Genomic DNA, 15,350 nt, shown 5'->3' with positions numbered 1-15,350 from the left:
CAAGCTTGTGAAAAAAGTGATGTGGAAAGAGCTTTCAACTTGCCGGAAGATATAGTGACAAGAGGTTACGTTCCTCAGGTGCATTTCATAAGTCAATAAGTCAAAATGTGAATTTTGAAGTGAAATAGTCGAGTGATTCTTTGGTTTTACAGCTTAATAAATTCTAGTTGAAATTATTTAGGTTGTGTTCGGTTTACCGGTTTAAGGTGCAGGATTTGTACTTTTAGAACCCATGTTGTGCATTTTTCGGAACTCTAAGAAAATGAATAGTATGAGTCCAAATATTCGTCTCAACATCCAAGTATTAAGTAATCGGTTATAGATTTTCTCCATGCCTTTATATGTAAATTTTAACACTTACCCAGAAACCCAATGGAATGAACTAAAAAGCTTGCAACACATTTATCATTTTAAGCCAGATTTGGACGGCTTATAGTCTGCTAACATTTGCACCCAGTTTGAATCTAGATGTGGCCCACATAAATGCAGCTGATTCATTGGTTTAAAGAGTTTGAGAGCACCTTAGGAAGATCAAATTATTGCATTCCATGAGACAACTTTTTAGGCATTTTGTCAAATAGTTTGTGTTCCCTATGGATAGAGAACTTGCAACTACAACATCTGTCAAAAATCCACTTTCAATTATAGTTTGATGGATGTATATACCCTGTTTTAAAGCTCCCATTTTGGTACAAGCTAGCAGAATGCTCTCAAAGGTTGTGGAGACTGGATTTACACCTGCCAATTGCATTTGCTTATAAGTTTTCAACGCCTTCTCAACAAACGCATTTTGTGTATATCCTGCAATTATTGCATTCCATGAGATCACATTTCTTTGAGGCATTTTTTTGAACAGCTTTAAAGACTCGTCAAGGTCACTAATTTGTACATACCTGCAATGATTGCAGTCCAGGAAACCACATCCCTATGAGGCATTTTTTTCAAGGAGTTCATGTGCCATGTGCATGCTTCCATATTTTGCATACATATCCTAACAAGGCATTTGCAACTACCACATCCAACAAAAAACCGCCTTCAATTATAATTTGATGGATGTTCATGCCCTGTTTCAAACCTCCCGTTCTGCCACAGGCTGGGAGGAAGAAACCGCCTTCAATTATAATTTGATGGATGTTCATGCCCCGTTTCAAACCTCCCGTTCTGCCATAGGCTGGGAGGATGTTGGCAAAGGATCTGGAGTCTGGTGCCACTCCTACCAATTGCATTAGCTTCAAAATTTCTGAAGCCATATCAACAAACCCAATTTGCCTAATATCCTGCAATCATCGCATTCCATGAGACCGTATCTCTTTGCGGCATTTGAAAAGCCTCAATGCCTCCCCAAGATCACCATTTTGTGCATAGCCTACAATCATTGCAGTCCGTAAGACTACATTCTTTTGAGGCATTTTGGCAAACAGTTCACGTGCTTCATGAATTCTTACACATTTTGCATACATATCAACCGGGGCATTTGTAACTACATTTGATAAAATTCCCCTTTCCATTATGCTCTGGTAGATGTCCATGCCCTCTTCCGAAGCTATTAATCTGCCACAGACTGGGAAAATGTTGAAAAAGGTAAAATGATCCGGTTGGACACCCGTTTGTTGCATTTGATGAAAAAATATCAATGCCTCGTGAGGATACCCAAATCTTATGTTACCTGCAACTATGATATACCATGAAATGGCATCTCGTTGAGTGATGTCGTTAAACACTCTTTGAGCATCCAACAAGCTACCACACTTGACATACATGTTGATAAGATTATTCTGGAAAACTATGGCTGTAGCAAAACCAAATCCTGTATGAGTAATGTGGGAGTGGATTCGCTTACTCTCTGAAAGGGACAAAACCATCAATCAAACAAAAACACACCAAATAGGCTTTCAATTTTTGAGACTCGCTATCAAACCCTAGCCGCCCTTCTTCAATTTCACCATATAGGGAAGAATGATTTACAAGTCACAGGCAAGACATATAAACAGGGACATTACTTACAAGAATCTTTCTTCGCCTGACATTCTTTTGCGACATGGCAAACGCTTCGGCTTGTATTTGTATTAGCCAACCGGCATAGTGTCCTTCGACTGTCAATTTTTTTGTTAGGGTATGTGAGCGCTCTGTCTGCCCAAAGGTTGATTTAAATTTTAGATTAAATAATACTAGTGCTACTTTGATTTCTGAGTGAGGCGGCAGTAGCATTTTGAGGATGAGAGATAGTGGGGATAGTAGGGAAGGGAATCCAATGGTTAGGCGGATAGTAAAATATACTTTAATATATTTTAATATTAGAAGGTAAAAAATATGAGAGTAAAAATTGCATTTATTAATCATAATTATTTACAATATATTAATATCTAAGTATAAATGAATGCAAATTAATTTGAAAGTATTGAATCCATTCTAAAACTCACTTGCAATACACAAAAAAATTAAATTCACAACAAAGCTGTAAAGTAAGCTGTTTTTTAACTTTTTATTTATTTATTTAACCCTTGAATTTTATTTGATTGGCTCGTTTATCTAAATCACATACTTGATTTTTTCATGAGTGTTTCTAGAGTCTTTTTCTCCACACTTTGAATACATGAAAATGAGTCTTTCCCTAGAATTCTCTATATTAGAATTCAAAAAATGTTAAAATCTATAAGAATTGATTTGTGAATGCCAACAAGACTACATAGAAGATAAAAAATTAATAGAAAGCAAACAAGTAGTCTAAGTTAGCTACATGGTAGGAGAACTAAAGCTTCAAAACATGTTATCTACATCTCAAAACATACAAAAATAAGTAGTTTGTTCTTTGATAACAATTTAAGGACGGGGATTAAAAAATGAATTGTTGTGATGGTATATCAAATCTGGGTGACAATATTTTGGCACCCTAGTTGATAGTTATATGCCTTCTCTTGTGTTGAATCCCCTTGTAAATTCATACAATTCCATTCCCTCGTACACTTGTGTTGTGCTTGTCTTCTAAGGTTGTGGGCCATGTGTGAGGTATAATTTATTGGTGTTTATAATATGTGTTCATAATATTTTTGTTTAAGATCCTCGAGTGTTATTAATGTTTATTGCAATATCATATGGTCGTGACTATTCACTTATGTATGGGCAAAAATAAAAAATTCTAAACTTAATATTATTAACTATTACTTGAATAAAAAAGATATCAAATAAGAAATAGTATAAGTATATATGTATAATAGATTAAAAAAAAAATTAGTATCTTATATTAAATTTTATTTATGACCACAATATAATACAAATGTTAAAAATATCCATTTGTTTTTTTATCCCATAAATAATATATGTCTAACTCTTGAAGGCCTTGGAAGATAACTTATATGTATTGAATCTATTTAATAGTTAATCCAACCCCTTTGATTTTAGGTAGTATAGCCCTTGAAGATATCATTTTCTTCCTTAGATATATGTCATACTTTCTTCATTGGTTACTTATAACATATTTATTTTATGATATGAGTAAGGCATGCATTCCCTATTGTGTTATAGCTACAATTATTTCATTCTTGATATTTAAAACTTTAAACAAGAACTTTAGATGACCACATGACCAATTGCAAAATAAACATTTTTTATATCAAGAAGATGAAATTTCCATTCTATAAACTGAAAATATTTTAGTTTAAATCAAAATATTTTTTTTTTTTTAAATAAATAAAAAATTTATTAAATTTATTAAAATTTTAAAAAACTTAAAATAAAATTAGTATTGCAAAAAACAAAAAATCATTCATAATTATTTTAATTTAAATTAAAAAATTAAATTTATAAAATTTAAAAAGCTTCCTATTTGCAAGGATCTCCTTCTATCAACCGTTTAGAATTACTTTACCTACCCAATGGGTATGAATGTGCACACACACCCAAGCAATTTAGAAAAAAACATTTTGTACCAAAATACATTTTCTACCATTTTATATCATTAAAAAAAAACATCAAAGACCAAAATTCAAATCGACACGGTTTCTCAAAAAGTTTTTCAATTTTAGTTTTGAAGAAATTGTAAAAATTTACTAAATTTACCTTTCATAGGATGGAAATAGCGGTGGCCAGCGGCAAGCAGGGCGGCAGAAGGGTAGTAGACAATGCTTTCATTTGATGATTAAATAAATCTCATATACGTTTTCCAAAGACTTGTGTTTAAGGCGAAAATAATTTTAAATTTACTTTCAAAAGCTGTAAGTATTTACCGTCACCAAACAACATTTACCGGCAACTCGGTGAACCCCAAACTTCCTCCGACGGTTTAAAAAACTCCGGCGTGACTTGGGACAACCTTGTTCTCTAGATTCCCGCTTAAAACAAAATTAGGAGATTTTTCGGCATGGTTGTCAATGGCTCACAATGGTAGGGGCTATTGTGGCCAAAGGCTTTTATTACACCGTTTTTTTGTCTTTGAAAAAATTCGATTCCGGCACATCTAAGAATTCTTGCGTGAGACCAAAATTTGATGCCAATGGGGTGAGCGTGAGACATTTCCGATGGGCTATGCCCACGTAAAAATAGCCTATCGGCTAATAATCCAAAAGACATATATTTATTGTTTGCATTTAATCTTTAATCATGACAAAATAGAGATAAAATATAGATCTCACATCAAATAAACATGACACAAACCTTTCACATCTACTCTCAATTATGCATCTATCTATTGTAAGAATGATAGTAGTTAGCCATAATAATCTACTAATCTAGATCAACATAATATATTCATAAATTAAATCATTTTAATGCTAATCATGTTATTTGAACTCAATATAGAATATAAATGTCTAAATAAACTAGTATTAATGTCTAATATAGGAATAACAAGTGTGAATTAGATCACAAGAAAAAGTAAGCCTAATAAAGTAAACAAAAAAATAATATATTATAACAATATGATTTAAGTGGGCCTGTTAATGGGCCTAATCGAGCTAATTTGATTTCGTGTCATCCTATGAAGGTGGAGTGGGCCAAGCCAAAGAATGGGTGGTTTAAGATTAATTTTGATGGGGCCTCCAAGGGCAATCCGAGTCCTTCAGGGGTTGGGTTTGTCACGCAGGACTGGGAAGGAAATATAATTGCGCTTGGGGCAACCAAGCTATCGGAAGGAACAAATAATGGTGTCAAAGCTCAAGCTGCAATTGAAGCTATAAAAATGGTCGAAGCAATGGATTTGCAAAAAAATCATCTTGAGGGGGATTCTCAAATGATTATAAATGCTATCAGTAAAGGAGAAATTCATGTGTGGAAACTCAATAAATTTGTATCCATTGCCAAATCCATATTGGAAACATTTGATGATTATGAGGTATGTCACATGGTCCATTTAGGGAATGAGTTGGTGGACAGGTTGTCTAATTGGGCATTATCATTTAACGATGAAGGAAGGAGTACTATCAAGGTCTTCAATGATCTCATCCTGGATACAACGAGCTCTCACATGAGTGAAGGAATTAATTCCCATTCTAGTTGTACACTGCCATTTTTAAAGTGCATTTATGAAATGGCAAGGTGGCATTTGGATTAGACAGGGGTTAAAATGTGAAGGATTTAATTCCTAAAGATTGCAAGGTGGTGCCCACTTGAAGACACAAGTGTTGGAGAACAATTGAAGCGAAAGGTGGTGAATTGTGTAAACTATGGAAGTGACTTTCTCTCTCATCACCCAAGACAACAACTCGCTTTTATGGGGCAAATTTCATAGAAAATGTTGAGGGGATTGTTTGAATTTGGCGAAGGCAATTTTCTATAGATTTTGGAGGTTCTTTTCGGCAAGGAGTTCCTAAATACGGAGCACACATACAAGACTGACATCGACATTTTATCGATGTTGGTGGCATGGCAACTCGAAGTGGGGAAGAAGGAAGAAATGGGGTGGGTGGTGAAAGGTTGTGTAGAGGAGGAGTGGTTGTATGGGTTGCAGTCGGTGCTTGGATGGGCTATGGCAAGTGCTAGTTTTCTCCCTACGGAGGAGGAGCATGGTTTAAAGGAGGAGACACCACAACAATTGATGCCCATTATTTGGGTGCAAATTCTTAAAATTCTTCATCCATGAAAATAATCTTGAGTGCAAGAAGGGGAAGAAGAGTGTGAAGATAGAGAAGAAGACAGAGCCAAGGTTCGAGCTCAAGGATTACTAGAACAACAGGTTGCTGAAAGTCGTGAGGAAAAATTAGAAATATCAATTTATTTGGAATGTTTTTGTTGTTTAATTCTTTCTTAAAAAACCTTTGATATAGTGTGGTATGGCCCTAGATAATCGAAGAAAAGGGTTTTTGTATAATTGTAATTGCTTGATGGATTTAGATGGCTAGGATATATATGGTACTGTAATATGGTGGCAGATTGGAAATATTTTTAGTCTGATTTTCAAGGATGAATTATGCTTTTACTATATGAAAATTTGGACTGTGATGACAAACTAGACATAGAAGATGTATTTTTTTGAAATATTAATGTAAAACTCATTATTAACGACAAAAAAAAAATACAATGATTTAAGTGGAGGAAACCCTTTGAAGAGAAAAACTTCACACTCCAAAGCAAATTAATGTATCATTTAGTAATTGAATAGTTACGATATACTTGCATGGTCCAATCCATTGTAGAAGTATCACCAACAAGGGATCTACAACAATTCTAGCAACATAACAATACCTACAAATCTTACTATGAAACCTTCATTTCAAGCACCTAGTAAATAGGAGAATCAATACGTGAAATCATTAAATAGTAAATTATAAAAACTATGAGTCAAAACTATCCAAATGTGGCATCCAAATCCTTAGTCAAAATCTAACTCTCAAATTCAAAGATGAGTCCATATACTTAAAAGAACATGTTCCATTGCAACCTATCATAAGCTTGTAATAATTCACTCATTAACTTGGGCACTCCATTTTGGCTCTATTGCCTATATTCAAAAATGTATTATGGCATGTATTATAAGTTGGTCAATAGATGTAACTCCCTCTCACACCTCTCATATATGTAATAGATGTTCATATATTTCTAATGTGAGAGGCCCAACTTTTGGAAGCCATAACTTTTAATCTTGAAAGCCAATTGAATCCTTTTATAATAAATCTTTTCTAAACATGTCCATGTCATCATAACCGACTTGCTTTAGTTAAGGTTCATTTCAATATTTTTTAGAATCAAAATCAACTTCAAGAGCCCTATAAATTACATTTTTATGTTCTATAGCTTGAATATTTATTTTTTTGTTCTAAAGACTAGGATGAAAGCTTGAGATTCATTTTCTAACAACAACCAATATATTCTCATATACTTTTTTTTCTATCGATAAAAATCATTACATCTTCAGAGCATCTCAAAAAAACGCATATCAAAACAAATTTATGCGTATCTCAAAAATCATTACTAATTCAATTTGGGCGGGCTACGCCAAGGTGGCTTCTGGTGGCCCCCACCTTCTCCAGTGCATCGGTCTGGTGATGACATGACCGGTCATTGATAATTGTATTAAGGATTGAAGCGCTAAATTTTAATCATTAACTTGATTAACCAGAGCAAGTACATCATTTATTACTGTATGCGGGAAAAGCGGGTCGATAGAACTCAAAATGTGAAAAGTGGAGCTCTATGGAGCCTTTTCACACACCCACAGGACATCTTGGTGCAAGCCATGGAGTAATGAAATATCACTCAGCTTCCCAAGGTTGGTCCCATGGTTCTCTATCTTACACGGTCCCTCAAACCAATGTTTTTGCTCTCAGATCACTGAGCAAAATGGTTTAGGGATGGCAAATGCAAGAACGAGAGATGTTTTTTATTGATTTAATATGAGATGCATCCTAAGCTATGCATGATTCTAGAAATGCAATAAACTAACTATAAGATGACAAGGTTAGTAAACAAACTATCCTAGCATACTATATTAGTTCAATGATTTAAGCCAATGATAATAGAAAATATTCTAAACATGCATATTTAGACTAATTTCTATCTAAAAGATAGGCTAAATGATGAACATAAAATGAGATATGAAAGCTTGAATGTATTTGAGCATAAGTGTGATACTACAAACTTGGATTGATTATTAAAAATGGAGGAATGAGAGCTCTATTTATAGCAAAAACAAGGCAATGGATGGTTAGGATTGAAAGAGTTGATCAAGGGTTGAATTTGAAAGTTGGGAATCCATGTTTACAATTTGCACCAATGAAATGGTGACAAGTGTCAACATAGGGTTGGGTTGAGAGAAGGGGTTGGAGGCATTAAATGCCTGAGAAGACCTTATGGTTATCTAGAGGGTAAGGGTTAAGCCTAAGTTAAGATTACCCATTGGATTAAGAGTTAATCCAAGGATAAACTCTTGTGCAAATGATTAAGAGATAATCATGGTCAAAGCATTAAAGGCTTGATGAGACCCTTGGGTTGGATGAAGGTTAAGTTAGGCAAAAAGTCTCTAACCATGTAAGAGGGTTGAATTAACCATTAATGGTTTGGGAGACTTTGAGGATATTAAGTGGTTGAAGATTTGAAGCCTTTAATGGTTATCAAAGACTTTAAGGTTTTGAGAAGTGACCTCCCCTTGCTTAGGGATGTGACGAAGTTTAGAAGATGGGTTAGGCTAATTAGAAGCGATTAGAAGAGTCTAGAAGAAATTAGGAAGGGGTTTAGGAAGCAAGTGGGAAATGTAGGAGAATGCAAGTGGATGGAGGGATAATAGGATTTAATTGAATTTAATGAATTTCATTCAATTTGGTTGCAATTAAATAAATTAGATTTATTTAATTTAGGATAACTATTTAATTAAATTTGAATTTAATTAAAAGTGGATATGGGGGATTTAATTGAATAAAATGATTTATTCATTAAATGGGTATAGTGAATTTAATTGAGTATTTTTCTTAATTAAATAGAGGAATGTGGATAATTTAATAAAATTGAATTTAATTAAATAGAGAAATGAACATAAAATATTCATTTAGGAATATGGTCATTTTTATACGTCTACAATTATTATAACCGGAACTTAAGATTTCTCGATAATGAAGATCTTTGCAAGTTGGCGGATGAATTAAGAGGTGTCCCTTCGCATGCTTACTGGAGCTGGCGGACGCACGCCTCGGGAAACACCACTAAAGATAATGATTGTAGCTCTCACCTCAACTTAGCTAATTCTCGGCTGAGTTTTCTTATCTTCTGCTCTGGTTTTTTCCTCTGCATAACCATTTTCTGGTCCGCCCTGCATCCCAAAATCACTCTAGAGGAAGATATTATGGCGGGAGATTTAGTCTGGGTTGAACCGGACACTATTGACGACTGTTTTCGCAATGACCCTTGTGTTTGGATGTATGCCAAGGAAGGGGGGCATCGTCCTGTTCATGGAAGCCATGACTGGGTTTGACGAGAACCTCTCCATGCAGTTTGTTAGTAGCTGGAATGACAGGAGAGTTGTTATGAGAGATATATCGTTTGAAATCAGCGAGGAAGTCATTGCCCAGGCCACGAGTCTTTCAACTAAGGGAAGGAAGTGGAAAAAAACCACCAGGGTCTCAGATGAGACCAATATGAACCGCTTCTACAGAAAAGATGAGGAACCTGTCAAGATGCGAGGGGGTTTTAACTGGGAATGCCTTCCATACCCGTGGGACCAGGTATGCAAAATCATCATCAAATACTTTACCCTGAAGGGAAGGTATGGTGTTTTCTATTATTACCATTTCCCGTTGCTCAATCACTTTTGCAACTATGATTCTATTTATTTCTCGTTCTTTTTACTACATGCCTTAGAGTCTATTGTTAAAGATGTCTGCCATTGCATGACTCAAGATAGCAATTACACCATCCTCCACCAAGGTCTGATGTTTTAGCTTTACAACTTCCACAGGGCCCCGTGTCCCCCTAAACTGATCTTTGTTCAACCTACTCCCTCCATCCAAGGCCCCCCTGCTAGTTCTAAAAAAGGTCTCAAAAAGACCTCGAAAAAACCTATTATGCCTTGTCAATCCCCTGATCACCCCCCTCTCATTTCCCCCAAAATTGGGGAGAAGAACAAAGGTAATCCTTCCACTGCTCAACCCTCCTCCAAGAAACCCAGGAAAGATCCTAAAATTCTATTAGTCGAGTCTGACATGGAGGATGGTGTGACCCCGAGAAGATCCCACAGGTTTGCTGGCAAACCTTGGATGAAACAAATTATTGTTAGAAAGAACTATGTCAATGAGGAGGAGGAAGATTTTGAGAAGGTTGAAAGTGATAAGGTGGAGGATGAGATGGAGGCTACGAAAGGCTCGGATTCCTCTAAGCTAGGTACTAAGGCCCCTGACTTTGAGATAAACAAGGATGATAATAAAACCGCCTCCCCTTGTTCTAACTCTTCCTCCCCGCACATCTCTGAGGAGGATGGAAGAAAGTTTGAGGGCGGGCAGACTACTGCTGAAGGTGGGGAGAAGGAGGAGGTGGTGCAGTGTGTTGGTTTTAATGCCATCTCCGAGGATCTGAATGGGGTGAAGAAAAAGTTGGAGAATCTCGAGTCCCATGTCGACAAAATTGGGAAATTCGCCATAAAGGTCATGCACTCCTCAGCTACTTCAATGTGTCTGTTGTATTAGGAGAAATTGGATTAGAGCAGGCTGGAAGGCGATACCACGAAGGAACTGTTTGAGTTCCTTGTTGAAGATTGGATTGGGCTCATGCCCTCACAACACTTGGGAGCTGGAAAACATGTTTAATGGTGGAAGCTGCTCCTTTTTGTTAGAATTTTCTAGATCGGTTGGATCCCTTTTAAGTTTAAGACTCATGTTGATTTCCTCAGTTATTATACTATGAACAATATGCTCTCACAACACTTGGACTGGGCTCATGCTCTCACAGCACTTGGGAGCTGGAAAACATGTTTAATGGTGGAAGATGCTCCTTTTTGTTATAATTTTCTAGATCAGTTGGATCCCTTTTAAGTTTAAGACTCATGTTGATTTCCTCGGTTATTATACTATGAACAATATGATGTGTATCTATTGTTTAAAGGGCTATTTGGACGAGATTGGTTTCAATCTTGGGTTATCCAATAGCTATAGGTGGTTTTTGTTTTTGATGTTTAAGGTAGGGATTGGTTGACTGTTGTTTGTCTGTTGTGTGTCTGTTGGTTTAGCTCTCTTTTGAGGCTTGTCGTTCTTCCAAGTCAGCCCCCCTATTTTGGCTGCTTTATTATCAAAAAAAAATTTACAGTATCGGCAATTTTTTAAAAATATTCCCCCCTCTCAATGCATGTTGAATCAAAATGTGTTTACCCATTCCCTGAGCTTCAAACTAAAGTCTTTACATTGCATTATAAAACTAAGTATACGATTCTAGCAAAATATAACAAAAACACTAAGTAACTTGTTGCATTATGTCGCACATACAATTTCCTTGCCTTTCCCCCTGGCCTCTTCAACCTACTCCATCTGCTCCTCCAAGTCTTCGATATCATCGATGTCTTTGGGAGGGAAGCCAATCCACAAGGTGTGTTGGCATTGTTTCTTCATCGACCCCCTCAGACGTCCACATTTGCATTTGGTGGATGTAGACCCCCCTAACTGCGAGGATTTCGCTTCAAACGCTCCCCACTTCTCCATTTCCATCTTCAGCTCTTGCCTCTCCCACATCTTCAAGTACTCTTTTACCCAATGAATCCCTATCTGTGCAGAGGCATGATGAACCTCCTTGTTGCAGTTTGCGCTCCAAAGGAGGTATGGATGCAGGGGAGGCTTAAATTCACTTGCGTGCAACCAAGATCCATTCAGGCACACAAACCCCACACCATCCTGAGTCATCCTCAGGAAGTTGTCGAAACCTCCACACCACTCTTCACGGACACATCCACGCACAATCCATTCGACCTACTCCTTACTTTCCAGTTCGAAGCACCAAGTCGCGAACATGGAAGCAACTTCAACATTTGTTCGATATTTGAATTGCCCTCAGAGGTACTCATCTCCATAAACAATCTTGACTCTCGTGAGGAATTTTTTCTCCTAAAAACGGAATATGTTTGCCAGTCTCTCATCTGAGATTTGACCCCAAAATGCCATCATTGGTCTCGTGGCCTGGAAAGAGAAATTGGGCTCCATTCGCTTTCACCACAAGTTCACTCTGTCGAAGGTAAATTGGGCAACAAAACTATGTTCTTTGAGTCCCTTTAGCATCTTATATCTAAGGCTTGTCGGTGAAGCCAAGCCAAAACCACCTTGACATCCTTTGCAATGGAGTATTAAATGCATCAACTATTCGAGGCTAGCAGTGTTAAGTAGAAATGGCACTGCAGTCATTCGCACGCAGGAGGTACTCAACTTCGCCGCCACCTTTGTCCATTATGAATCCCTCGATTTGAAACTACTAGACCACCAGAGATATGGTGAGATTGCATAGCTTCGTGCGTCCAAGATGAGCGGTTATCGTACTTGAGGATTGGTCTGCATTAATTTCTTCAGGGCGACGTCCATGATTCATTGATCAACTACCCATTATAATCGTTGCTAACATGGCAAATTTGAAAATCTCCATGGTCTAGTTGTTGGAGAGGAGTGTATCAAACATAAGATCGCCAACTTGCAAGGCAAAAGCTTGGTTGGCGCATGCATCGACATCCATATTCCCTTCTCTTAAGACATGGGATACCTTGAAGTCTTGAAACGCATGGAGGAGGTTTCTGATCCATCTAATCTCTTTATCAATCTTCCAATTTTGAGTTTCTCCCCTAATTATAGCCTATGTTATTAATTGGAAGTCTCCTTTTGAATGGAGTTTTTTCACACCTAATTTCTTCGCCATTTGAACCGCCAAGCAAGTCGCTTTTGCCTCAGCTTCGTTGTTAGTGACCGGTGCCAAACGTTGCTTGCACCTAGCAATGGTCACTCCATTGCAGTCCTTATCAACACAACTTGCACTAGAAGGTCTTAGATTACCACGAGATGTCCCATCGAAATTGATTTTTATCCATCACAATTTCGAAGGGAACCAATGAGAAAGACTCCTTGCCTGAGGAGAAGGATTAACCCTTTGAAACCCATTAACAGATGATATTCTCATATACTACCATCTCTCAAATATTAAAAATAAGCAAAAGCTATAGAAAAATACTAGACAAAACTTAAAAAAAGGTATATCTAATAGTACAATTTTACAAGAATGAAATAAATCCACAAATGTAAATTTATTATTTATCTGTCAAATATTCAAAATAAACAAAAGCTATAGAAATATACTAGACAAAACTAAAACAAATGCATATCTCATAATAGAAGTTCACAGGAATGGAATAAATCCACAAGTATAAATTTATTCTTTATCTCCAAATTTGTCCTTACATATGACTATCATTTATAATTTATAATCCTTAAACAAATCCCTCTTAAAATAATACTTTTCAATCATAAAATTACATACTATTTATTTTTATTTTCACTCATATTATATAAATTATTACAAATTATCATATATCCTAAGTATTTATTAATTACATCTAATAAAAAAAACATTTTCCTTCATAATAATAAAATACTCCAATCTTAAAAAATAAATTAAAGCTTATTACTAATAATTATAATAATAAAGAAGCAAACTTTTAGTTTTTACGTCTCTCATATCCCCTCTCTATATAATCTAGCGAAATTTGGAAAAAAACAACTACTTAGATTATTTTATTTTAGATATGTGAAATGTTTCGTGCGTAGCAAGGGAAGATTAATTTTTTAATTGAAATAACTAGAGAATCGAATGGTAACAGCTCATCAAAAGTAGACCAATTAAAAAATGTATGACAAACATAAGACATAAAGAAAGGAAAAAAATAGATTTCTTAAACGAATTTTAAAAAGTGTCTATTCATGCACTCTTTTTAGTATAAATGATATGTGTGTTAGGTAATGGTTAATATCTATTTTTAATATGGTATCTTTATTTGTTTTATTTTTAAAATAATTAAATAGTTTCTTTCAAAGAAGGATTAAATTTGTAGTGATTTTGAAAGTTTGTAGGAAAATTTCTTTTGATTTTGATTTTATATCATAATTTGATTAATGATAATGGATCGAAATTGCATATGATGATATTTTTATAAAATTAAATTTAACAAAAGAATGTCATTTAAATATTTATACACGAAAAGTAATTTATTAAATCGTAGATTTATTCATATGTATTCCACGTCAAAAGTGTTCTTTTTAATGAGATCAAACTAACTTGCTAAATCGAGAACTTTGTTGACAAAAGATGAATGATAACGAATATGATCTTGATTGTTCTCCATCATCAATTTCCTTTGCTACAAAATTTGCATCCATAAAAATCTTTATTAATAAAAATGTTTCATGAAAAACCCCTTATTCTGTTTAAATATGATGTGTTCAAATTTCATTGGTTAGGTAAAGGGAAATGAAAAAATCATAAATAAACCTTTGATCATCACTATTAGATGACATCATTTTGACATCTACTCTCAACAATCCAAGGGACATCACTTTTGCGTAATGGAACTACCCTTGAAAAAGCTTAGCCATTTCTTATTATTTATTTTTTATAGGATTTCATACTATGTGTTTTACTAAGAGTTTTTATTTTAAATAATATGAGAAAAATCTTCTTTTTATCATTTATAACTACTTCCATGGTTACAAATTTATATTTTATAATTCATTTATATGTTTGAATATATTTAAGTATAATATTATTTTATAAAATTATATATTTAGAATGTATATTATATTTTTAGTATATATTTACATTTATTATTCAAATTAGCTTTTTATTTTTAACCATTTTCTTTAATATCACATAACATTGTATTCTAATAGTATGTTCTATCCTAGTCATAACTTATTTCCATTTTTTAGTCATTTTCTAATTCCCTTTCATTTTTTCATCATTAATAAATTAAAAATGTATGAAATTTATATTTACTATATTTTAATAAATAATAAAATTCAAATATTTGAATTGTAATTCCCTCTACTATTTGTCCTCTATTTGTGTCTCATGCACACCTATTTATCTGAAAAAATTAAAAAATAAAATAAGGATAATTATCCTCACCATCTAATAACTCCCCTAACTATTCTTAGCTGGTGAAGATTCTCCACTCATCTCAATTGATTTCAACCATCCATTGAGATTGAATCCTCTCCATTCACCTTCATATCTGAAATCTTATTAATTAACTACATTGTTCATTTCCATATAGAAGAATGACCAATTTGTAGGTACACATCTATTTAAGCGATCTACATTCCAATATCACATAACACATTCATGTCATCATGTAGGTTTTGGTGAATTTTAGTTTCAACTTACATTGTCTTTTTATCTCCTTGTACTCTATTTGC

General features: G+C 34.8%; 2 protein-coding genes across 2 annotated transcripts; one reads left to right on the top strand and one right to left on the bottom strand.

The window, feature by feature from the left end:
• Window positions 1-419: 419 nt before the first annotated feature.
• On the bottom strand, window positions 420-2,140 carry LOC131062726 (pentatricopeptide repeat-containing protein At3g29230). Its single transcript, XM_057996452.2, has 2 exons — window positions 1,667-2,140; window positions 420-1,561 (listed from the first exon to the last, which is right to left on the bottom strand). Exons 1-2 carry the CDS (start codon window positions 1,860-1,862, stop codon window positions 1,284-1,286), a joined length of 474 nt encoding a protein of 157 aa, XP_057852435.1. The 5' UTR covers window positions 1,863-2,140; the 3' UTR covers window positions 420-1,283.
• A 2,832-nt stretch (window positions 2,141-4,972) lies between these two features.
• LOC131875906 (uncharacterized) lies at window positions 4,973-5,545 on the top strand. The gene has a single exon (XM_059220625.1). The coding sequence runs from the start codon at window positions 4,973-4,975 to the stop codon at window positions 5,543-5,545; it is 573 nt and encodes a 190-aa protein (XP_059076608.1).
• The last annotated feature ends 9,805 nt before the right edge of the window (window positions 5,546-15,350 follow it).

This window comes from Cryptomeria japonica, chromosome 5, assembly GCF_030272615.1.
Source record: "Cryptomeria japonica chromosome 5, Sugi_1.0, whole genome shotgun sequence".
Lineage (NCBI taxonomy): Eukaryota > Viridiplantae > Streptophyta > Pinopsida > Cupressales > Cupressaceae > Cryptomeria > Cryptomeria japonica.
The sequence above is the reverse complement of the archived record's forward strand: the minus strand, read 5'-3'. Positions and strand labels throughout refer to the sequence as shown.